This window comes from Chiloscyllium plagiosum, unplaced genomic scaffold (genome assembly GCF_037043375.1).
Source record: "Chiloscyllium plagiosum isolate Xiang-an unplaced genomic scaffold, Cpla_swu_hap1 HiC_scaffold_30, whole genome shotgun sequence".
Classification (NCBI taxonomy): Eukaryota; Metazoa; Chordata; class Chondrichthyes; order Orectolobiformes; family Hemiscylliidae; genus Chiloscyllium; species Chiloscyllium plagiosum.
The window spans coordinates 14551082-14576328 of NW_028270168.1; the positions used below are offsets into that span (position 1 = coordinate 14551082).

The window sequence follows — 25247 nt, forward strand, 5'->3', positions numbered from 1 at the left end:
CCAAGAATCTACCTGTCTCAGTCTTAAATATACACAAGCATTCAGCCCCAAAAGATCTCTACAGAAAGAAATTCTAAAGATTCTCAACCTTCTGAGAGCAGAAATCCCTCCTCATTTCAACCTCAGATTGCTGCCCCTTTATTTTTGAGACCATGTCCTCTGGTCCTAGACTCTCCGAAGAGGGAAAACATCACCTCAGCATTTATTATGTACAGCCCCCAAACAAACCTACATGTTTCACTAAGATCACCTTTCATTTTATCAAACTGTTTGGCCTTTGCTCATAAGAAAATTCCTTCATTTTAGGGATTATCCTATTGAACATTCCCTGAATTGCCTCCAATCAAGTGATATCATAAATCTTCCCTGTGTTGTGCCTTCTGATTTCAGCAGTCTGTTGTTATACTCCTGAGGGATGCAACTACCCTCCCTGTGAATTTTGGAACTGCACCCACACCCCAATGGGAACATTACCAGTTAAGAAATTTGATAGAGACCCAGACTAATGCTCTCAGATACAAATCCCACCGTCCACACGTGGAATTTAAATTCACTCAAGAAAATCTGGAATATAAAAGTGGTTCTCAATGGGTTTTTTTTTCACAATCATGGTCACCATCAATCTGGTTGACTAGTGTCCTTCCAGGCAACATAATTTCCATCCTGACTTGGTCTGACTTCTATACGATGTGTTGGAGCCGGTGTTGGACTGGGGTGGACTAAGTTAAAAATCACAACACCAGGTTATAGTCCAACAGGTTTATTTTGGAACTTCGAAAGCTACTGCTTCCAAATAAACCTGTTGGACTATAACCTGGTGTTGAGAGATTTTTAACTTTATATATGATTACAGTCCACAGAAATGTGGTAACTTTTAACTGCCCTTTGAAATGGCCTAGCATGTCACTCAGTTCAAGGACAATTTGGGATGGGCAACTAACAACAATGATGCCCTCATCCCATGAAAATGTATCTCTTAAAAACTCAAATCTGGATCATGTGAATCCAATAAACCAAAGTTTTAATACTGACTTGAGAGATGTCAGAGTCCACTTCCCTCCAGTGTAAAATAAAGACTCTTCATTGCTAATTATGTTAATTTTAGTCAATTTTGTATCCACATATCCACTGCCCCATTCATCCATTATGTGAACAAATCTTTTATATTACTTGTGCAAACACCCTCTGAAACTCTGTACACACAAGATCAGTTGCACCAACTTCAACTGCCTCCATTGAAATTCGTTTATGGACTCAAATCACATTTGTCAGATGCTATTTGCCTTTAATAAACCCACATTGATTTTCATTACTTAACCCATGTTATTTTGAACATTAATTTGGGATTCTAAGTTTTCCACCAATGAGGAGGAGTTAACTAACCTTCTCCTTTGTTTTGAACACTCTCCAATCCTAAAGCATCGAATGAAGTGTGGGGTAGGCAATTCAGCCCTTTGAGCCCACTCCACCATTTAACTTATCCTCGTCTCAACTCCACTCTCCTGTCTGCTCCCCAAAGCTCTTTACCCCAGTTTTTATTACCAACGTATCTATTTCTTTCTTGAATCTGTTGATTGATTCTGCCTCCACTGCATTCAGCGGCAGTGACTTCCACCAACTCTCAATCTTCTGGGAAAAGTAGTTTCTCCTCATCTCACTCTATATCTACGCCCTTTTGTTCAAGACTGGCCCACAAGGGGGAACATCTGTTCAAAGTCCAGGTTATCAATCCCCTTTAGCATATTATATACCTCAATCAGATCCCTCCTTGTTCTTCTGAACTCCAGCAAGTACAACCCAAGCTATTCAACCATTCCACAAATCAACCTGTGAACCTCCTCTGAACTGCCTCCAGTGCTACAACCAACTTACTCAATTAAGGAGACCAGAACTAGATACACTATTCCAGATGTGGTCTCACCAACATCTTGTATAATTTTAACATTACTACAATAAATGCCAGGATTCCCTTGGCCTTTCTGATTATATGCTGCACCTGCATACCCACTTTCAGCAATTCATGCACATACATTCCAGATTCCTCTGCACTGACGCACTTTGAATCTGCTTCCCATTTAAATATGTTGCCTTGTGCATTTTGGCAAGCAAAATAAAATATTGCATTATCCACATTAAGTTCCATCTGCCAGATTCTGACCCATTTTCCCCTCAATATCCATCTGTAAACTCTTTATCTCTTCATCACTGCCTGTTTTCCCACCTATTTTAGTATCATCCATAAATTTTGCTATGTTACATTCTGTCCCTGCTTGCATATCATTTACATAGATTGTAAATCGTTGCAGTCCGAGAATTGAATTCTGTGACATCACACTAGTTACAGTTCACCATTTATCCCAATCATCTGCTCTCTGTCAGTCAGTTAGTCCTATCCAAACCAATACTCTACCCTGAACCCCCATGATCTAACCTCCGGGATCAGTCTTTCATGAGGCACCTTGTCAAAAACATCAATACAATTGACAAAGAGAATTGAAAGATTTTGGTTGGAGCCAAAATGGCAGAGTGGGCTCGAAGGGCTGAATTGCCTACCCCAATCTTCATTCCAATGCTTTAGGATTGAAGAGTGTTCAAAACAAAGGAGAAAGTTAGTTAACCTCTCCTCATTGGTGGAAAACGTAGAATCCCAAATTAATGTTCAAAATAACGGGTTAAGTAATGAAAAGTGCTATTTCCTTCCTAATACCTTCAGCAACCTAAAAAGCATTCTAATCAGACTGAGAATAGCCACCTTCATAAATTGAAACATAACGTGGAGAAGTCGGCTATTTAACACATCATACTAATAATGAACCTTTCATGACGTTGCCATCTGACTCCATTTCTCCTCTCTTTCCCCACAGTATAGAGTCATAGAGATGTACAGCTCGAAAACAGACCGATCGGTCCAACTCGTCCATGCTGACCAGATTTCCTAACCTAATCTGGTCCCATTTGCCAGCACTTGGCCCATATCCCTCTAAACATTTCCTATTCATGTACCCATCCAGATGCCTTTTAAATGGTGTAATTGTACCAACATCCACCACTTCCTCTGGCAGCTCATTCCACACACACACCTTTCTCTGCATAAAAAGGTTGCCCCTTAGGTCTCTTTTAAATCTTTCCCCCCTCACCCTAAACCTATGCCCTCTAGTTCTGGACTTGCCCCACCCCAGGGAAAATACCTTAATAAATTTACCCTACCCATGTCCCTCATGATTTTATACATCTCTATAAGGTCACCCCTCAACCTCTGATGCTCCAGGGAAAGCAGCCCGAACCTATTCAGCCTCTCTGTAGAGCTCAAACCTTCCAACTCTAGCAACATCCTTGTAAATGTTTTCTGAACCTTTTCAAGTTTCACAACATCCTTCCTACAGGAAGGAGACCAGAATCGTCAGGCACCTATTCCCTGTCACTTTTTACTTTTGAACCTTACATACATCAGCCTTTTAGGAAGTGCATTCTGCATTTCTCCTTATTCCCACTCTGAATCATTTGTCAGGTATCTCAAATCCTTGTCCCCTAGTTACAAATGCCATGCCAGTGAAAAGAGTTTTATTGAAATGCCTTATCATTTTGAAAGTCTCTGTTAATTCTCTTTTAAGCATACTCTGATCCAAGAAGATGATTTAACTTGCCAGAAATATCTTTTAATTTTATCAATTTATCCACCCATCATTTTGACAGTGACAAACTCTTTGCACTATTTTTCCTGCCTCACTCCTCCTTCACATTTATTAACCATAGAAACTAGGAGCAGCTGTTTGAGCCTGCTCCACCATCATGGCTAAACATCTAACCCAATGCCATATTCCCACTTGCTCTCTGACACCTTGATGTGCTTACAACCTAAAAATGTATCTTTTTCTTTCTTGGATTCTCTGATTTATTAATGCATAATCAGGCCTCCTTCCTTTGCTTCATATTAATCTCAATTGCCTTAGTCAGCAAGGGAGCTCCTTCTTGTTTTGGATACCCTACCTTTGCCTCTGATGGAAACGTGTTTAATCTATACCTGAATAACTCCTTCCTGACGGCCTCCCATTGCTCATTAACTATTTAACCTGCCAATATTTGTTTCCAAAACATCTGGGTTGGACTCCTTGAAAACATGTAAATTAGCTTTGTTCCAACTGAGTGCCTTCACCTCTTTTGTCCCTTTCCATGTTTACTGTCAATCTAATGGTGCTACTCTCAAGCTGTTATTGTTCATTAGGTGCTCTTACTTGTAACTTATTTCAGCTGGCACATTTCATTTGTGGAAATAGTTTTGTCCATGTTGAGCTCAACATACTGATTAAGAAAGTATTTTTAAGTTAAAAAAAATCCATTCCCTTCACTCAACTTATTATCTCCTTCTGCCTGTATCTGGTTAATGAAGACCCTTCCATTGTTGTTATAATTTAAATCTGCTCACATTTTCTCCTCCATCTCCTTCACACTAATTAGTATTCTTGAGTATTGCTGAAAAAAAAAGAAACATGTTGTTACAGCTTCTCATCTTGCACCTTCTGGATACGGTCAAAAGTGTCAAATTTCAAAGCAAATAATAATTTATACTTCATGAGAAAAGGATGCGGATTGGTTGGCAAGTCAGCTCCAATTGGCTGAGGCTTTACCAAGCACAATGCAATTAAGTTATTTTCTCCCAATTAGACCTAACTGCCAACTAATCCAGCAACTAATTTATGTTCAATTATCAAGCCTGTATTGATTTCTTAAAGAGTGTTTCATTGACCAGTGGCCATCTGAGAGGAAAGAATTCTCTTCACCTCTGTCTCAAAAAGGGGACCTCTTATTTTTAAACTATGTTCCCTTGGTGTACTTTTCCCCACAAAAAATCTTGTCAATATTGGCCCTATCGATTTCCCCCAGGATCTTATATGTTCCAGTAAGATCACCACTCTTTCTTCTAAATTTCTAAATAACATTTCAAATGCAATTGTAATTTTTTCAAATAAGCAGATCAAAACTGTACACAAAACACGCCAGATATGGTCTAATCCAGCCCTGTACAGCTGCAGTAAAACATCCCTACTTTTACATTCCATTCCCCTTACAACAAATAACAACATTCCATTCACCTTTCTAATAACTTGCTGTACCTGCATACTAACATTAGGGTTCATATGCCAGGACACTCAGATCCCTCTGAGCTACAAAATTCTGCTCTCACTATTTAAATAGTCTACTGCTTTTCTTTGCCAAAGTGACAAGTTCACATTTTCTCACATCGCAGTCCAGAGGGAGATGTTGCCATAGTGGTAATAATCCTACCTTACCTGCTGGTAGGATATAAATGCAATTAATTAGATCTGGGACAAAAGCCAATCTTAATGGTATGATCATAAAATTATCATTGATTATTGTCACAAACTCATCCAGTCCATCAATGCCCGATAGGGAAGGCAATCTGCCATCCTCACCTGGTCTGGAATATATGTGACTTTAGGTCCATAGAAACATGGTTGACTTTTAACTGCCCTTGCAAGGACAGCAAGTGCTGATCTTGTTAGTGATATCCACATCCTATGAAAGAATTTTAAAAACTGTCAAATTTTCGCCCACTCACTTAACCTTTCTACATCCCTTTGTGGACTCTACGTCCACTTGACAGTTGACATTCTTATGTATTTTTGTGATCAGCAAACTTAGCTACCATACATTCAGTCTATTCACCCAAGTCATTGATATGGATTGGAAATAGTCAAGGCCACTCCATGATTCATGTGGCACTCCACTACTTACAATTTGCCAAATCAAAATGACTCATTTCCTTTCTATTTCATGTTAGTCAACTAATACCCTGCTTTATTATCTTGTTTTCACATCTTCTCTCATGTGACACCTTCCCCCACTATTTTAGTCAAAAGCCCTCTCTGTTGCCCAAATTATATAACTCCCCAGAACACCACTCCTAGCATGGTTCTGATTTGATTTTCTGTTTTACTGGCGCCAGAGCCCCTTGAGTTGAAAACCACTTCTCCCACACAAGTCTTTGAGTCATGCATTCATCTTGTAATCTTATCTCCCTCGAACAATTTGCTTGTGGCTCAAGTAATCAGACTTCCTGCTTTTTTAATTTAGCCCCCAACTGCTCATATGCCCGAAGCAGAACTTCTTTCCCATTCCAACTTATGTTTTAGGTACCTAACTATACTAAACTGGATCCTCTCACTCCCACTGCAATTTCCTCTACAGTCCTGGACAAATGTCCCAAACCCTGACAATGGGCAGGTAAAATAACCTTCTAGACTCTTTCTCTTGATGACAGAGAAGTGTGTCTGTCTCCAGGAAAATACTTACGTTCACTAGATCCTGGAATGACAGAACTATCTTAAGAATCAAACTGAATGGCCTTTAACCTCTGAAATAGAGATCTCAGACAAATATATATAAGTTCTTGAGAGGGTTTGACAATGTTGATTTTGAGAAGCTAATTAGTTGGAAACCACCAAGAACTAAATGAAATTTTTAAATTGGGAGGTAGGCATTACAGGCAAAATTAACATTTTTGGTGACCCCTAATTGCACTTGAACTAGGTCAAACATGTTGTTGTGGTCTGGAGTCACAAGTAAGCCAAGACAGATTCATTTTGTTTACGGACTGTAGTAAGCCAAAAGGGATCTACAGTAATTGATAGTTTCAAGGCACTATTAATGATGCTAGCTTTCAATTCCACGTTTAATTAATTAACCTCAAAGTAAGAAAAAAAAATCAGTGCATTTGTCTACTTGTGTCTTGAGGACAGATAGTAAAGGAGAATCAGGTCTGGTGACTGCGTAGAAAGTCACCAAAAAGGAAATATTTCTGACCTCGCTAGTTAAATAAGAAATCTTAAAGAGACAATAGGAGATACTTCATTTCATTTGAGTGTCTGTATAGGATATTGATAGGAAAAAGGGTTGAATCTTCATTTTTGCTGTTTATAAGATCCTTCCATTTGAGTGTATATTTGCTATTCTTTATTAGTTAAAAAAAACTTTATTACATAAAGAACAGTGATAGCCTCTTATGAATGTGTTCAATAACTTAACCCCCCCCAAAAAACCTAACAAAAATGTGTGTTTCAGGTTTCAGTCTGGAATCTGACTTGTTCAGTGTCATCATCCGGGATCTTTACAAAGTGGATGCTTTTAGTGGAATTTAAATCTATTATATTTAAGAGGGGTTTGTGAATCTTCTTTTTAAAAATGAGCACATGGAGTTGCAGGACATAAAATGGAAGAGCTTGTAAAGTATATTACACATTAGAATTTTGACATGGCTAAACTTTTTCTAAGGTAAGAAACTGTAACTGGATCATTTAAAACAAAAGGCTGTACACAGAGTCAGCATTAACGTTCAAGGTAGAAATAAAAGCAGGAGCTCACAAGGTTAAAATGCTTAAACTGATTACCTGACATTTAGAATTAAAAGGAGGAAAACCTAAAATCGCAGTAAGTAGCTAAGATTTAATTAAAATTGAAAAAAAACTTAAAGACTATGAGGGGCATTGATAGGGTAAATAGGCAAAGTCTTTTCCCTGGGGTCGGGGAGTCCAGAACTAGAGGGCATAGGTTTAGGGGGAGGGGGGGAAAGATATAAAAGAGACCTACGGGGCAACTTTTTCCACGGAGAGGGTGATACGTATATGGAATGAGCTGCCAGAGGAAGTGGTGGAGGCTGGTACAATTGCAACATTTAAGAGGCATTTGGATGGGTAAATGAATAGGAAGAGTTTGGAGGATATGGGCCAGGTGCTGGCAGGTGGGACTAGATTGGGTTGAGATACCTCCTCGTCCTGGACGGGATAGACCGAAGGGTCTGTTTCCATGCTGTACATCTCTATGACTTCAATAAGAGGAAGAACAGAGAAAGAAATGAAAAGACTTGAATTGGAAGTAAGAGAGAAAATAAGGGCAAAGAAAGAAGAGTCCTTATCAGCCATGATCATAATGTTGCAGCAGACACAAAAAAGCAAATAGCTTACTCGACTCATTTACAATGTAAAGAGAATGAAGAAAAGAAAATAAGCCTTGAAGTGAAAAGAGAGAAATAAAAAGAACAAAATGAAGACCAATGGAAGGGAAATTGAATGAAAAATGCTATACTCTAAATGGGAAAGTCATATAGCATGTTTTAGCTAAAGGAAATCTTAGAATAAACGCGGAAACAAAAAAATAGTTAAGGTAACGATTCTTATTCCACTGAGGAATTTAACTGGAGATCTGCGTTTCATGTCTGAATTTACAGAGGATAGAGTTGGAAAATAAAAGGAAAAGCAAAAACACTGGGGAAGCTGGAAATCCGAAACAAAAATAGAAAGTGTGGCAGCATCTGTGGAGAGAACAAAAATTAAAGTATCAAGTCCAATATAATTCTTCTTCAGAGAGTTTTGTAAAGATAGCTGTGAAGCTGAATCTTACGGTTGATGGGTACACCAATGAATGGCCAGTTTTTCAGAGAAACAATCAATCTGCAGACTATCAATGTTAAAAAAGAAATTATCACTTCTTAAAATTTGACCCTGAAGTGTATCAATTAAAATGCAGTACCATAAGGAGGAAACCTAATTAGACATCTGTAGAATTTGCATGGGAAAAATAATTAAGCCATCTATGGTTTTGATCACTGAATTTTCAGAGAAACAAGTTAAAACATGAGAAATGATGATACTGGAAGGATTCTGAAATAGAATTCTGATAACCATTAAGAATTATTTAGATGAATGTCAAGTATCAAAAAACTAAGACACAGCAGTTCTGTCAGATACACATATCTCTCAATTGTGTGAAGTAGTGGTTGTAACAAGGTAATTGGAGGAATAAAGAAAACTGGGAATGAAAAAGCTACTAATTTTTGGGATTGAACACAAAAAAGCTTGAAGAAGAAAGGCCGGAACTTAAAAATTGATATAAAGAAAATAATACTGGAGTATATTCTCTCAGAACCTACAAGTCAGGGAGAGATGGCTCAGGACAATAAAGAAAGGTGGTTATGAATATTTTATTTCAAAAGCAGTAGTTCCTTATTCTTCTAATCAAGGAGGCAATCCAAGAAAGATATTGAGAAACATGTGCAAATCAGTCACTGATGCTGGCTGAAGACACCTGTCTTCCAGATGGGTTAAAGATCAGAAATATACATTTATTGGACATAGCACTAGCTTCCAAATAAACCTATTGGACTATAACGTGATGTTGTGGTTTTTAACTTTGTCCACTCCAGTCCAACACCAGCCCCTCCAAATCATAATTATTGGAAGCACGCAAGGAGATTGCAAAACATTTCCATTGTCTGGAGTTGAATTAAAGAGTGACTTAATAAAGAGAGAAGTTGTAGTTGGATGAGTGAATAAATTTATTTTTTCTGAGGGAATGACTTGTATAGTTTAAAAATATTGGCCTCACCAACGATGTTGATATAGCCAGCTAAAGTAAAAGAAACGGATGTTACAGGAGTGACATCTTCGACTGTTTTCAAGCGGTGCTGTGATTAGATTTCAGGTTCATAGAATTGGACAAGAAAAAGGGCGATGAAATAGAAGTAATATGGAAATTCAGTTTTGAAAACACAAGTAAAATGTATAGAAAATTAGGCAAACCCCTGTTTAATACATCATCTTTTAATAGAAATATAACTGATAATTCATCATTTGAGAGAGAAGTATTAAAAAAGTCAAATTGAAATCAGAAGTAATACCTGTTTTATTATCGAGAGAAAGTATCAGTGAAGTTTATGGAGATCTCAAATACTAGATGGTGGTGATTGGGCAATGCTCAGTTTGCTCATACTTCCCAATTCTACAATAAAAACATAATCCAAAAATGTAGTAATATTCTTTCACCATTATGTACCATAAGGCAGACCAGGGTCTAGATTAGAGTGATGCTGGAAAAGCACAGCAGGTCAGGCAGTCTCAGAGGAGCAGGAAAAATTGACATTTTGGGCAAAAACCCTGCATTAGAAATAAGGCAGACCAGGCTGGAGAAATGAGAAGCAATAATGATTGTTAAACTGGTTTACTTCAGTTATGGATGGACTCAATTCAGTTTGTATAATATCAAAACAATGAACAGCATTTTCACTTACCCACATCATTACGTTTTCTTGTAAACGTAAAATTAATGACCAACCTTAGATCTCCTGCTGAGTTTGTCCTTTAGTGAGACATCTACAATCCTTTCACAGGTCATGTGGAAGAAAAAAATTGGGTACTGCTGAGAACAAGTGTGGTGCTGGTAAAGCACCTTCATTAGGCTTATGTCCGAAAAGTTGATTCCCCTGCTCATCGGATGCTGCCTGACCTGCTGTGCTTTTCCAACACCACACACTCAACTCTAATCTCCAGCATCTGCACTCCTCACTTTCTCCTACTGCGGAGAATGCTTAGCCTTATTTCCCTAAACCCAGGAGGGATTAAGAAAAAAACAATTCAGTAGGGATAGGATTCCTGTGGCAGAGTGGTGATGTCCCTACTTCTGATCCAGGAAACCTGGGCTCAAGTCCTCCCAACTCAGAGGTTGAGAATTAAAAGTGAACAGGTTGATTAGAAAATGTGAACTTTGCAGGGAGAAATCTCTGCATACATACATACTCTTGAAGAAGTGTGTTGCTGTGCGATTGACAACCAAAATGTGCTAAGTCCTCGTCATAAAGTGAATCCATATTTCTGAGGATTGCGTGAAAAAAAAATCTAAGTAGTGATCATACTTCAGGGAAATGTATTTATTAATTCTGATGTTCACATTTTATGAAAATAGACAGGACAAAATGATTAAAAAACACAAATGAAACAGAATATGGTTAATACAGATTAATGCATTTGGTCACAAGTGTTTTTTACTGCAAGCAATTCTCCTATGATCTTAATTTACCCAAAAGCATCTCCAATTGCAATGGCTTTTGAAATAGCTTAGAATATACCCTCCATAGTTGAATATCTGACATTGGTCAAATCGATGTGGAAAATAGGGAAAGCTGCTGAAAATATAAGAATGCTTTTAAACAGGGGTTTCAACAGAGGATGTGTGGACGTCGTAATTGAAATAAAAATTTGCAAAACAGTGATCCTCAACTTTCCAACCTGGAGTTACAAAATTTTTTGCTAGAGTTAAAAGCAAAAAACGTGAACTGTTTCAGATGGGACACCCACAAGTGTTGAAAGACGTTATCCTCAAACGAGAAATAGCAATTACGTTAAAAAAAATTCCAAATATTCCCAGATCAGACATTTTTAAATCGAGGATAATCTGCTCTCCCATGCTGCTCACTGCACCAATGCGACAATGTTTCCTATAAACAGTATACCTCTGACCTTTCCAATTGACAATTCATATCTAGAGTTGTGCACAACAGCAATCAATGAGAGACTGGCAAATTCATCACAGAAGCAACTTTCCAGCTGTTTAACAGATGCAATCATCTTTGAGACAGGATTTCAGCCAACTCCTAATAATGAAAATTAACATTAACTCCCTGCATTAAGCCCTTCAAATGTAAAAACAAAATTGTCATCTTCAATATGATGCATCCACCTCTGAGGCAGCAAATACAAATACAAAACATGCTTCATGTTTTGCCAATAAGCACACCATCTGCGTGGCCTATCATTTCTATGGTTTTAAAACAATGACATCCGATTTTAAAAATTACATTAAATTTTCTACTGATTATATCTTTTCAAGCAAGAGACAAAAGCAGCTGAGCTCAAGTTACGGAATTCCCTAGAGTTCAGTTTCCAACCCATTCGGGAAGGTGTAGACAATGAGCTCACACAGACAACAGCAGCTTCTGCTTTGTTGCATGTAACACAATACATTGAGATCCAGATTTAGTGATTGCAAAATGTCACATTGTTTCTATTATGGTAAGAGAGGGTTGTTCATACTGTTTGTAAGTTGAGTTTCACGACTGTGTGCAAATGTTTTAAAAAAGATTCATTAGACAGTTAATTTCAATAAACACACCTAGGTTCATGTAACTACTTGTATTGTCCATAAAAAGTAATAAAGGACTTGTGGTTAAGGAGCACTGGAAAAAAACAAGTCCTGGGCTGACAACTCCCCCATCCCCCAGACAGGGGTGACTGAACTGCATTGATCATACAGTGGAGTTACAAGACACAGAAAGTTTTGTGACAATGTGGTATTCCTGCTTTTGATCGGAATCCCATTCCAGCACTTGATGGCCAAGGAAGCTTTGTTCATAACACAGTCAAACAGGCTTAGCAAACTGTAAATCCTTCCAAAATACACCAATGGCAGGCAGTAAGAACAGCAGAAATTCCCATTCAGCCAGGTGATGCAAAGCATCAATTTCTCAACTTTAACCAGTAACATTCTCTCCTAACAACTTGCAATGATCTGTAATACGCTATCAACAAGTGATTTCTAAACATTGCTATTTTCTAGTCATGGAGGATGGTAATTTCAAATACACATTCCACATCTTGTGTGAAGGGTAGAAATTCATAAATCAGCTGAGAAACTTCTTCCATTTGTCACATACCATAGAATGCCGGGTGGAGGAAATAAGAGGCAAGTATATACAGCTTAAAGCAATAGCACCAAAGTTTTGACTAGAAAGGTGTTAAAAGGATGCAGATACCAACAATATTCTGACAATAGAGCAAAATATTAGAAATTGTTCCACTCTCGTTAGGAAAGAAAAATGCTTTGTTGTGTCCTCAGGAATCCCATTCATAAATTAAAGTCATACAGCATAGAAACAGACCTTTCAGTCCAATTCATCCATGCCAACCAGATATCCTAAATTAATTTCATCCCATTCACTTGCACTTATCCCTATAAACCCTTTCTATTCATATACCCATCCAGATACCATTTGAATGTTGTAATCGTACCAATCTCCACCACTTCCTCATTCCATTCATACTACCTCTGCATGAAAAATTGCCACTCAGACCAGGTAAACCTTTCCGCTCTCACCTTAAATTCATGCCCTCCAGTTTGACTCCTCTAACCTGGAAATAAGACCTTAGCTATTCACCCTATCCATGCTCTCATGATTTTATAAACCTTCATAAGATCACCCCTCAGCTTCCAACACTCCTGGGAAAAAGCCAGAGCCTATTCAGCCTCTCCCTACAGCGTAAACCCTCCAATCACACCAACATCCTTGTAAATCTTTTCTGCACCTTTGGACCAGAACTGAGTGCAGTATTGCAACAGTGGCTTCACCAATGTCCTGTACAGCCACATGACACCTCAACTCCTATACTCAATGCACTGACCAATGAAGGTAAGCGTGCCAAAAGCCTTCTTTACCACCGTCTATCTGCTCCTCTATTTTCAAGGGACTATGAATCTACATCCTTCGCAACACTCCCCAGGACTAAATCATTAAGTTCTGCCCTGATTCACCTTACCAAAATGCAACACCTCATTTCTCTAGATGAAATTCCATCTGCCTCTCCTCAGATCATTATCCCATCTGATCAATGTTCCACTGCACTGAGAGAACCTTCTTCACTGCCCATTACACCAATTTTGGTGTTGTCTGCAAACTTATAAATATGTGTGGGGTGCTGGAAAAGCACAGCAGGACAGGCAGCTCATTTCTGATGAAGGGCTTTTGCCCTAAACATCAACTCTCCTGCTCCTCAGGTGCTACCTGACCTGCTGCACTTGCATCAGATTCTTGATTCTAATCTCCAGCATCTGCCTTGCTGAAAATGTGTTGCTGGAAAAGCGCAGCAGGTCAGGCAGCATCCAAGGAGCAGGAGAACCAGTGTTTTAGGTATGAGCTCTTCTTCAGGAAAGCTGAAAATGTGTTGCTGGAAAAGCGCAGCAGGTCAGGCAGCATCCGAGGCGCAGGAGAATCGACGTTTCGGGCACGAGCCCTTCCTGAAGAAGGGCTCATGCCCGAAACGTCGATTCTCCTGCGCCTCGGATGCTGCCTGACCTGCGGCACTTTTCCAGCAACACATTTTCAGCTCTGATCTTCAGCATCTGCAGTCCTCACTTTCTCCTAAACTTATAACTGTACCTCGTATTCATATCCAAACCATTTACGTAAAATGACAAAAAGCAGTGGACCTAGCACCAATTCTTATGGCACAATCGCTGGTCACAGGCCTCCAGACCGTTAAACAAATCTTCACTACCACCCTGTCTCCTACCTTCAAGCCAATTTGTATCCATATGGCCAACTTCCTTGGATTCCACGTGATCTAAACCTTGCCAACCAGTCTACCATGGCAGCTGGCAGATTTCATTGCTCTGGTGGAACTGGAAAACCCTGGACATATGGTTGCAAGTCTGTTAATACTAACACGAAGGGCAGGATGCACTTGTAATGTTCAATTTTCATTCTGTGAAAAACCCTTCCAATCAGATTCACGCAAAGTTTACAAGCATCCAAACATGCAGCAGAGGGGAGAATAAAGACATTGAACTAATTTTATCTTGAGCTCAAACACAGCTTCTCAATCCACACAAAACAATGCTAAATAAAACACATGAACTTCAATATGAAAATAGGTCCATAGAGTCATAGAGATGTACAGCATTGAAACAGACCTTTCAGTCCAACCCATCCATGCTGACCAGATATCCCAACCCAATCTAGTCCCACCTGCCAGCACCCGACCCAACCTTTAAGCATTCTAGCAACAACTCAAGATCAAAAAGTACTGTTAGCTCAGAGAAAGGGTTTTTCCATCCAAAGAAATACATGCAGTAAAACAAACCAAGAACATTCTGAAAATAAAGGCACAGTAAACAAGTTTTATTTTATACAACTTTTATTGTCAATGCCCTAGTGAATATATTAAACAAGGACACCATATTGCTTCAGTACTGCAGTGTACTTGGCTATTTTGCTTTCAACATTCTTCTCAGCTATTTTCTTCAGTTTCTGTGAACAGAATGCATAAGACATGAATAAAATGGAATTTTGTTCTTCCAGATAATAATTTTAACAATTGCTTTAATCCAAGTACAGGCAGGCAATTATTGGATACCAGTTCATAATCAAAAGCCAGCACAGAACTTCTAATTTCAGCTGAAAACAGCAATGAAGATCACAGTCAGCTGTTTGGGTGGAAGAAAAATTGTGGAAATGAGCAGTTATGTTTCATGGGAAGGCAGCTGAAGGTGGTAGGATCATTCTTGCAAGAAAGCAAGAGCTTGGTGTCATTATCCTTTTAAAATTGCAGCAAGTTGAAGATATTGTAACAAACACAGGCCTTACCAACATTTTCTTCTTTTTCTCATAGTGAAGCTTGGATTTTTCTTTACGCTTCTCTTCAAGGGTAGCTGTTACTGCCTGGTACTTCCAGCCAACTTCATGAGCAAGGCGACCAAGGACAGCAAACTGCACAAAACCAATTTTTCCAGAGTCAAGAACATTGAGCATTTGGAGGGCATTACACAGTCCAAATTCAACAACACTGAAAAAGGCCCATAGACAACATCTAGCATCTGTCGGGTCAAACTCCATTTTCCAGTATTTGGCTCATGGCCTTGTATGCTATGACATTTCAAGGTTTCACCTAAATACTTAAAATTGAGGGCTCACACTTTGACCATTGTTTCAGGCAGAAAGTTCCAGAAACACCAGACTGAGTGAAAACCTCCTCCCACAAGGGCTTCAAATCCCAACTAAACTTCCTATTCCTTACCTTAAAAATCAAGCCTCCTGGTTCCTTATCTCGAAGGGGAAAGGTTTATGCTTACTTACTTTGTGCTTCAAGTCAAGGTTTCCATTAGCCCTCTTTACTCTACGAAACATGACCTAACAAGTATCTCTTCATTGCTAAAATACCCAGACCCACTGAATCACCTTTGCACTCTCTAACACAATCACATCCTTCCCATAGTGTGTTGATTAGCACAGTGCTCCAGTTGTGACATTTTATTTAACTCTAGATGAATTGAATGAAAATGAATTCTGTTCATTACATTTTTCCAATATCACTGATGTTAGACTCACTGGCCAACAGTACCCGAGTATTTGAGTCCATGCAAATTTCTCCCTTTGCTCCCAGAGCAGTATACATTCCACATGGTGCTGGGCAGTTGTCCATTTTTATATCTTCTAAAACCTTCTCTCAATGTTAATTTATTGAAGGATATCTGACCCAGTTCCTGATTTATATATTTACATCACCCTCTATCGTGAATATAGACACAAAGAACTCATTTAAAACTAATCCTTAGTCTTATGGCCTCACTCTCAGCCTGGTCACTGACAGGTCCTACCTCTGCTGCTGGTTATCATCTTCACCCTAATAGTTTTCATAATTCACCAGCCAGTGCTTTTTTATGCCCCATCTCTGGCCTGCTATGACTTCAACAGTCTCTATTACTTAAAAAACCAGGCAGCCCTTTGGCCTGGAAAGCCCCGGTTTTATCATCAGCATCCTCTGTGCTGGTCCAGTATTTTTGGTTACAGGATGGAAGAAGTCATCACATTTTGTAATGGTAGAATATGGCTTGACTGCAACGACTCAAAATTGACAGAACAAGAGTCAGGGACCATACAGTATCTGCAGATCTACATACATACGTGCAAACCCTTGAACACCAAATTATCCTACAATCTTTCAGAGTATTTAATTCCATCAATAAAATAATTACAAGCAAACTCATAGCAACAAAGAAACAGAGGGACTGGTGACATTCAAAAGGACAATTTTACTATTAACACCAATTAAAATTTGTTCTCAAAAACAATTGTCAGTTTAATCTCTTAGAAGAACCAGCAGGCCTCAAAGAAATTGTTTACACTGGTGGTGACATCCATTAGTCCTATGAGAGCATGGATCTGAGCCTGGGAGGTCTTGCTTCAATCTCTGTTGGTCAAGCAGCATCTGTTATGGCTGTAGAGGACCACCCAGGAGTGGTAGTCTCAGTTACAGTGATAGGTGTTGTCGTCCAGTGTTATCTTGGTGCTGTTTCTTTCAGCAGGTGTGCTTTTCTTCAGCAGCAAGCCTCAGCTCCTCTTCAGACCTCTGCATAATTCCAGCCTCCAGCGAGAGCGATCACTTGCAGTGTCCTCCCACCTCTCTACATTCATGTTCAGTGACTTCATGTCTCCCTTGCAGGCATCTTTGAAAGAAAGATGGGTCGACCCTTGTGCTCTCTTGCTGGAGACCCAGTTCCCCGTTCAGCAGGTCTTTCTTACATAATACAGGCATCAGTGGTCTAAGTTATTACAATGTAAGCCAACCTTTATGTAATTTGTTCAAATCTCCCAAATATTCCATGTGCCCAGCTTCAGGTGATAGAAGCTGATAGACAAATTCTGCAAATACACTTTTTCATGCATGAGCTATACTGCATTAGCAGCTAGGTCGATGGGCTTACTTTCACTGTCTAATTCTAGCTTTTAATATTCCTGTCCTTGATCGCTCCACCAAAGAAGGAAGGATGAGCTACCAAGCCCCTGCAACTCCACTTTCCACCTTATGCTCTCCACCTCTAAGACAGTCCTCAAAGTTCCCTTCTTCAAGCAGGCCTTTAGCTATCTGTCCTAATTTCCCCGAATGACTAGATGCTTAAATAGGCTTTTGAACACTTTTCTGGAGAAACCTGAAACACCTCATTCCACCAAGACTACGTCAGCCACCCTTCTTTCTTGTGGTGAGAGTCATTGGTTAGCATCAAACCAGCTTTGAATTAACTCTACCGAGACAGGTTGTTGAAGTGGCAAACAGGCATTTATAACCCTGATCTTTACAGATTGAGATAGGGTACTAAAGCAAAAAAAACTTAAAAAACTAGCCAAAACATCAAGAGTCTATGTCCCAATCTGTACAGTTCAGTAAGGATCAAAGAGGATCCTGACAAGTTTTATCAGCATGGCACGAAGGGCAGAAGTATTAGTTATGTGGATAGAAGGGCTTGGATTGTTTTTAAAGAGCATGGGAAGTGACTTGTTGGCAAGTGGGATCATCTAAATCACTTTTGCAGAGAGCCATCCTGGACTTATTGAGCTCAAAACCTGTTTGTCATACCAGGTGCAAATGAATTACCTTTCGTGTTGGTTTCAAACGTACGATCTTCAAGGCTGCTGGTACAACCATGCGTTTCCTCTGCAAACGTAAATTTCAGATTAATAATAATCCAAAGGAACAAAAAGTGATCTTAAAAAAAGTGAACTTATTCTATCTCAGTATCAAGTTTGTTCTCATTAAAAATCAAACAATGTAGGTAATGACAACTCATCAGTGACAGAAGAGGAACATGAATTAATCAAAAATTGGAAGGTTGCGCACCTTGTCATATGGAGGAGGGATCCCATCAAAGACCTTCAGTCTGTCCAAGGCAGCTTGACCTCGTTTTGTCTTGTGTGGCAACATACCTTGAAGCAATCACAGCACAATTAAAAATATTTCTGTATTCAATGATTGATGAAAAATAATAGTCAATTGTTCCAGTAGGATCACCATCTGATATAAACTGTAGTTAAGTGTACACAGATTGGAAAAATATTGATGCACAATTGATTCAGTGCTTCATTTACACTTGAAAATTAGATATCCCATCAAAAATCAGAATTACATTTAGAAACAAACAACTTGGCTTAAAATAACTTTTGATTATGGTGACCAAAAATATTGGTCAAAGAGCTAGGTTTTAAAGAGCTTCTTAAAAAATGAAAGCAAGAATTAAAACTGCAAATAGCATCATCTTCTGTAAACCAGGCTATTCCAGCCTATCAGATATTAATTACACCATATTGCATGAAAGTGAGTCATGTGCTTCAGGTTAAAGTTGTGCTAAAAAGGGCCTACAAAAAGATAACCAGCTGGGATTTGTGGGATGTAACATGACTGCACCCTGCTGCTGAAATGCTCATCCATGCCTATGTTGCCTTTAAACTCAATTATGGGATGCTCTCCAGTCCAGAACCCACCCATCCACTTTGAATCAACCACACGTAAAAGTTCATCCAAAACGTTCTTCCCGATATGCAATGCACCCATCATCCGAGTGCTCACAGACCTGCATTGTATTGTCTGACCAGCAACATAGATTTTAAAGTTTTAATTTTCAAGTTACTTCCTGTCATCCTCACCCCTCATTATCTCTGCAATATTCTCCAGTCTGACAACCCTAATCATGTTTGTACTGCCTTTCTCTCATCCCCGATTTAGTCACTCCACTAACTGAAGCCACGCACTCAGGATCCAAGGTCTAGAATTTACTCACTAACCTGTTCAGTTGATGCTCTTTAAGTGAATATCCTTAATACCTAGCTCCAAGCAAAATTTGGTCATAGAGAACACAAGTAGCACGAGTAAACCTAACTGTTTGCCAACCCTAACCCTGTTTCACCCATTAGTACTACCATAAACTCCAACTCCACTTTCTTACTCACTATTCATATTTTGTACCCCCAAGAGATACATTATCCCAACCGTAAAAATAAATGTATTCAACAATGCAGCATTCATAATTTCTCTTCTCACTTGTAAAGGTGAAGCTTTATCCTCAAAGCTGTTTTTTTGACTCCCCAAATGGCATAAAAATTTGAATATCTATGATAAAATGCCCTTTCAGAATCTTACATGCATTGATGAGATCACCTCTCATCAACTTAAATACAGACCTAATTTATTCACTGGGTCACCCTGTCAAAATAGCTCCTTAGAAAGCTGTGTACTAAAAGCATTCTGATAATATCACCATGGCAGATTTGGGCACAATTAAATATGCAAGCTGTTCATTAATGTGCCCTTTATTCAGTGTTCTCAAAAATGCAATTACTGTTTCAAATAAGACCGTGATGTAGCAGCCAAGTTTGTACAGCTACAATTTATGCTAAACTTATAATGTAAAATATTACCTCTTACGGTCCTCCAGAATATTCGGCTTGGTGCTCTGAAGTGATATGGGCCCCGAGATGGGTTAGTATTCATCCTCTTGCGCAAAAAAGCGAGATACTTGACTACATAGAGAGAGAGGTAACTGAATATCTGTGCAGAATAAAGTCAACACCATTTGACTACATGCTGGAGTCAAGTCTAATGTTCAATGTTGTCCATGCAATATCCATGAAACATTACTTATAAAATGTACAAATGTTGCATATCACATGAATAGGTTATTTAGTCAGTCAGTCAAGCCAGTTTCACCATTTAATATGACCACGGCTGAACAAACACTTATACCTTTTACCGACACTATCCCCATAACCCTTCACATCATTGGTAAACACAAATCTATCAATCTCTACTTTCAATATTACTTATGGACTGAGCTCCCACAGACCTCTGAACCCTAAAATGGGGTTGAAAATCAACAAGATGAGCACTAAAATTGTACTGAAACAAACTTTTGCTGACGTGTCTCAGATGGTAGTGCATGTGAGGTATTCTCATTGTTGAGAAACTCAATCACATTAATTCATCACAAACACTTCAGTTGCCACTTCAAGGAACTTTAATTAATATGGTAGTAAATGAATGCTCATTACACAAGATCAGTTGCAGTGTAACTAGGCCTTATATGTAAAGCAAGCTGCATTTTTAGGGAATGAGACAAGACAAGAGAGACACTTACGTTTGTTCCTATAAAAGTTGCCAGAGATGTTTATGCCCTCACACCTCACCACCACCACTTTATGACCTTTGTTTAAAAAAAACAGTAACTATGTTACATGATTAAACAAGCAAACTGCATCACAAACTAGACCTTCAGATGGTAGTGCCCAAATGTATTCACATTGAAATGTTCAAAGAGGCAATTATTCATCAACATCCTAAATTAAATGCCATGCAATATACAGAATAAATGGACAGTACCTAGTAAGGTCTGTTTGGCCACAATGGCAGCCAGACGGCCAAGGAGATGGCCTCTGCCATCGATAAGCAGGACCTGTAAAGAGTACAAGCCAAATGGGTTAGTGTAGACCAAAGACATTAGCCTATCGCATGTGCTTGACCATTTAAGGAGATTGTGGATTATCTGTTAATCTGTTTTGCCCATAACCCTAACTTCCTTGCTGATTTAAAATTTATCTCAGTTTGAACATAGTTAATGACTCAGCCCTAAGAGACCTCCATAGTAAAAAAATTCCTCCTCAACTCTTTAAAGGTGCAAACTCTTATTCTGGAACCATGCCCCTTTGGTCCTAGACTCTCTCACTTTCTGCAGCTATCCTTTAAGAATCTTGTGGACTTCAATTGTGATTCCTCTAAACCCCAATTAGCACAGCCCCAAAATACTCAACCTCTCCTAAGACAATCCCTCCTAGCTCGGTACGTGCTTCGTGAGCCTTCTCTGGACCACCTCCAAGGCCAGTACACCTTCCTTTAGATAAGGTGCGCCAAAACTGCTCAGAGTATTCCAGCTCTAGCCTTGTACAATTTTAGCAAAACCGCCCAACTTCGATTGCCCCACTGCCTTTAGCTTAAGCGTGATACAAACCGCCTCCACAGCGCAAAACAAAAAGCCATGGGGATGGCACCAGCAGGTTACCGAGGCCCAGGCCTGGTGGCTGCAGTCACCACATGCAGCGCCTGGCTCCGAGCTCGGGGCTCCATTGACGTGGGCTTCAGGCAATTTGCAAAAATAAAAAAAAACCCTTCCATCTCCCCTCTGCAGCCCGGCCTAATCCCCGTCACCGGGTGAAGAGACACCTGGAGGGGGGTGAATCCATCCATCTCTCCCACCAGGAGCCTCTCACCAAGGCCCCGCACTCAGGCCTCACTCACGCCGCATCCGGCCCAGGGCTCGGAAAACTTATCAAAACACCACCTTCGCTAAACATCAGGCAGCGGCCTCTCCTGAGGGGGAAGGGGGGAGGGGGACGGGCTCGAGGGGGACAGAGTTAGAGGGGCTGCCTCAGGTGAACGGCGAGCGGGGTGACACCACCTTGTTAAAGCCGTCCGCCATGGCGCCGAAAAGGAAGACGGCGCGGGGCTTCCCAGCCTAAAGAACAGGGACCGGCAGCTCCGCGAAGCCCCCGGTGACGTCCGCGATGACCAACTCCGCCCCCTCACTCGACGCGGAAGTTGGTTGGTTCCGCTACGTTGAACGTCACCACGCCATGATTGACAGCTCCCCCAGACAGTCAGAATGGGCCGCTGAGGGACACACTGTAATGCCTGATTAGTGGAAAAGATTTCCCTGTTCGCTACGGAGACCTCGTGGCGCAACGGTAGCGCGTCTGACTCCAGATCAGAAGGCTGCGTGTTCAAATCACGTCGGGGTCATAATTGGTTTTTTAATTTTTGCCTTTCAGGAGATGAGTTGCAGTAACAATGCGGTTTGCTCCTGCACTTTGTATTTGGATGCATTTTGCTGTCGACGGCGTAACCAATTTCCAGCGGCTCACATTGCCCTACTCCTGTCTTCAAGTTAAAAACTTGTTGAGCTATTCTACAATACTGGCGTCTTTTTTATTTGCATAAAAGAAACTTTGACTCCACTCACAGCTACGAAAGCAGCGCTGTAGTGCCTTTGTCCATCAAGAAACAAACATTGCAAACTGACTTTCCCCGCAGTTGCAAAAACCAAAGGTATTTCTTACTCATGTAGGACCGATTCCTTCTCTTTGCCTGACCTGGTTTGTGTATTATAAACACCATAATATATTACGATTGTATTGAGATTGTATTGAGATTATAACATGATTTATAGGAAAGAGTTTAACTTCATTCTCTATAATATCCAATATGACATGTTTGGAATCAACATTTACATATATTGAGGCAAGGACTGATAACTGAACAGACCCTCATTATACTTTGGCAGAAAGATGTTGGGACTGTGGTCTTTCCCCACTGCGCCTTGGTGGCTGCTGACCCAGGTTTAAGCGCATCCCTCAACAGAGTCCTGGACCTTCTAATGTGCAAGTCTGCAACATTCAATCAAAATCAACTCTTCTCAGTGGAAGACCACAAAACGTCGGAGAGACCAAAGAGGTTTCACCAGGTTAATACTAAAGCTTCATCCTGTAAGAAGGATCTTAATGCGGACCATGGTACAGTGCAGAAACAGATCTTTCAGCCTACAGCTCCTGTACTAGCTCTTTGCTGGAGAGGACTGTGCACTCTATGATTTGTTTCTGCACATGCACACTAAGACAAACATCAGCTGCTTGTTGGAAGATCACCACCTCGGTAAATAACATTTTTTGGTGTGCCCATAATCTCATTGATCTTCCGGTGCAAAGATTTACATGTGACCGACTGAAGGAGACTGGGACATTCTAAGTCTGGAACAATGTACTGAGGGATTCACTAAAGCTTGCGACAGGAGGAAAAAGGTTGAGTGGGAAAAGATCAGAGCCTTAGGTCAGTCTGCCATAGTACAACGAAGGACTGGTAACTGTATAGGTTCCTTCACTATGCCTGACCTGGTATGTCTATTATAAACATCATAACATATTTTGATGCAGCTCAGATTACAACATAATTTATGGAGAAGAGTTTAACTTCATTTCCAATATGAAATGTTTGGAAACTACAATTACAAATGTTATCAATAAAACATATTTTGTATGTTTTACAAAATCACAGAATAATCACAATTGGGCATAGGTTTAGGGTGAGAGGGGAAAGATATAAAAGAGACATAAGAGGCAACTTTTTCACTCAGATGGTGGTACGCATATGGAATGAGCTGCCCGAGGAAGTGGTGGAGGTTGGTACAATTGCAACATTTAAAAGGCGTCTGGTTGGGTATATGAATAGGAAGGTTTTGGAGGGATATGGGCCAGGTGCTGGCAGGTGGGACTAGATTGGGTTGGGATATCTTTTCGACATGGACGAGTTGGACCGAAGGGTCTGTTTCCATGTTGTACATCTCTATAACTCTATGACTACATAATTACTCGTCTCTTGTAAGAGCCTTTGAATATTCATCCTCCACACCATTTATGATGCTATGCTGCTTATCTCAATCATTCCCTGTGGAAAAGTATATGGTATCCTGCTCAAACAGGCCACTTCATTAATAAGTTACCAGCAGTCTCTCGCAGTTTTACTCCACATCAGTCACCCAAACATTTTTTTTTCTGTACAATTAGGGCAACATGTGCTAACCTTGGCAGTGACATAAACATCAAATGGAAGAATTTTAAATTTTTTTAACTTATTTAAAGAAAAAAATCTTCCACTTGCTATTGATGGAATCTGAAACAGAACATGCACAATGTTACGGGCAATTAGACATAATTTTCCCTGAACTTCTTTCAAAAATATTTCAATTTTATTTCTGGCTTATGGCATGTGAACATTCAATTTGTACTTTGGTCAACTGTTAACTATTGAGTATCGGACATAGAACATTACAGCACGGTACAGGCCATTCGGACCTCGATGTTGCACCGACCTGTGGAACCAATCAGAAGCCAATCTAATCTGCACTATTCCATTCTCTCCATGTGCCTATCCAATGACCAATTAAATGCACTTAAAGTTGGCGAATCTACTACTGTTGTAGGCAGTGCATTCCATGGCCCTACTACTGAGTAAAGAAACTACTTCTGACATCTGTCCTATATCTATGACCCCTCAACGGAAAACTATGTCCCCTCACGCTAGCCATCACCATCCGAGGAAAAAGGCTCTCACTGTCCAACTTATCTAACCCTCTGATTATCTTATATGTCTCAATTAAGTCACCTCTCAAACTTCTTCTCGCTAATGAAAACAGCCTCAAGTCCCTCAGCTTTTCCTTGTAAAACCTTCCCTCCATACTAGGTAAAAACAATGACTGCAGATTCTGGAAACCAGAGTCTGGATTAGAGCGGCGCTGAAAAAGCACAGCAGTTCAGGTAGCATCCAAGGAGCTGGAAAATCGACATTTCGGGCAAAAGCCCTTCATCAGGAATATGGGCAGAGTGCCTGAAGGGTGGAGAGATAAATGAGAAGAGGATGGGGGAGAAAGTAGCATATAGTACAATAGGTGAATGCAGATGGGGATGAGGGTGATAGGTCGGGGAGGAGGGTGGGGGAAGGTAGCAAAGAGTACAATGGGTGGATGGGGGTGGGGATGAAGGTGATAGGTCAGAGAGGAGGGTGGAGTGGATAGGTGGAAAGGAAGATAGGCAGGTAGGACAAGTCATGGGGACAGTGCTGAGCTGGAAGTTTGGAACTGGGGTGAGGTGGGGGATGGGGAAATGAGAAAGCTGATGAAGTCCACATTGATGCCCTGGGGTTGAAGTGTTCTGAGGCGGAAGATGTGGCGTTCTTCCTCCAGACATCGGGTGGTGAGGGAGTGGCGGCGAAGGTGGCCCAGGACCTCCATGTCCTCAGCTGAGTGGGAGGGGAAGTTGA

The 25247-nt window shown here is 40.2% G+C and overlaps 1 protein-coding gene and 3 non-coding genes across 4 annotated transcripts; 1 reads left to right on the forward strand and 3 right to left on the reverse strand.

The window, feature by feature from the left end:
- Nucleotides 1-14738: 14738 nt before the first annotated feature.
- On the reverse strand, nucleotides 14739-21904 carry rpl13a (ribosomal protein L13a). The gene is made up of 8 exons (XM_043717405.2): nucleotides 21838-21904; nucleotides 20766-20838; nucleotides 20524-20589; nucleotides 19808-19909; nucleotides 18234-18319; nucleotides 17991-18050; nucleotides 15206-15328; nucleotides 14739-14869 (listed from the first exon to the last, which is right to left on the reverse strand). The coding sequence occupies exons 1-8, from the start codon at nucleotides 21856-21858 to the stop codon at nucleotides 14783-14785; spliced, it is 618 nt and encodes a 205-aa protein (XP_043573340.1). The 5' UTR covers nucleotides 21859-21904; the 3' UTR covers nucleotides 14739-14782.
- Nucleotides 18121-18194, reverse strand: LOC122563791 (small nucleolar RNA SNORD34). Its single transcript, XR_006315730.1, has one exon. It is a non-coding gene; the product is annotated as a small nucleolar RNA SNORD34 (small nucleolar RNA).
- On the reverse strand, nucleotides 20306-20381 carry LOC122563790 (small nucleolar RNA Z195/SNORD33/SNORD32 family). Its single transcript, XR_006315729.1, has one exon. It is a non-coding gene; the product is annotated as a small nucleolar RNA Z195/SNORD33/SNORD32 family (small nucleolar RNA).
- A 202-nt stretch (nucleotides 21905-22106) lies between the features above and the next one.
- trnaw-cca (transfer RNA tryptophan (anticodon CCA)) lies at nucleotides 22107-22178 on the forward strand. The gene has a single exon. It is a non-coding gene; the product is annotated as a tRNA-Trp (tRNA).
- The last annotated feature ends 3069 nt before the right edge of the window (nucleotides 22179-25247 follow it).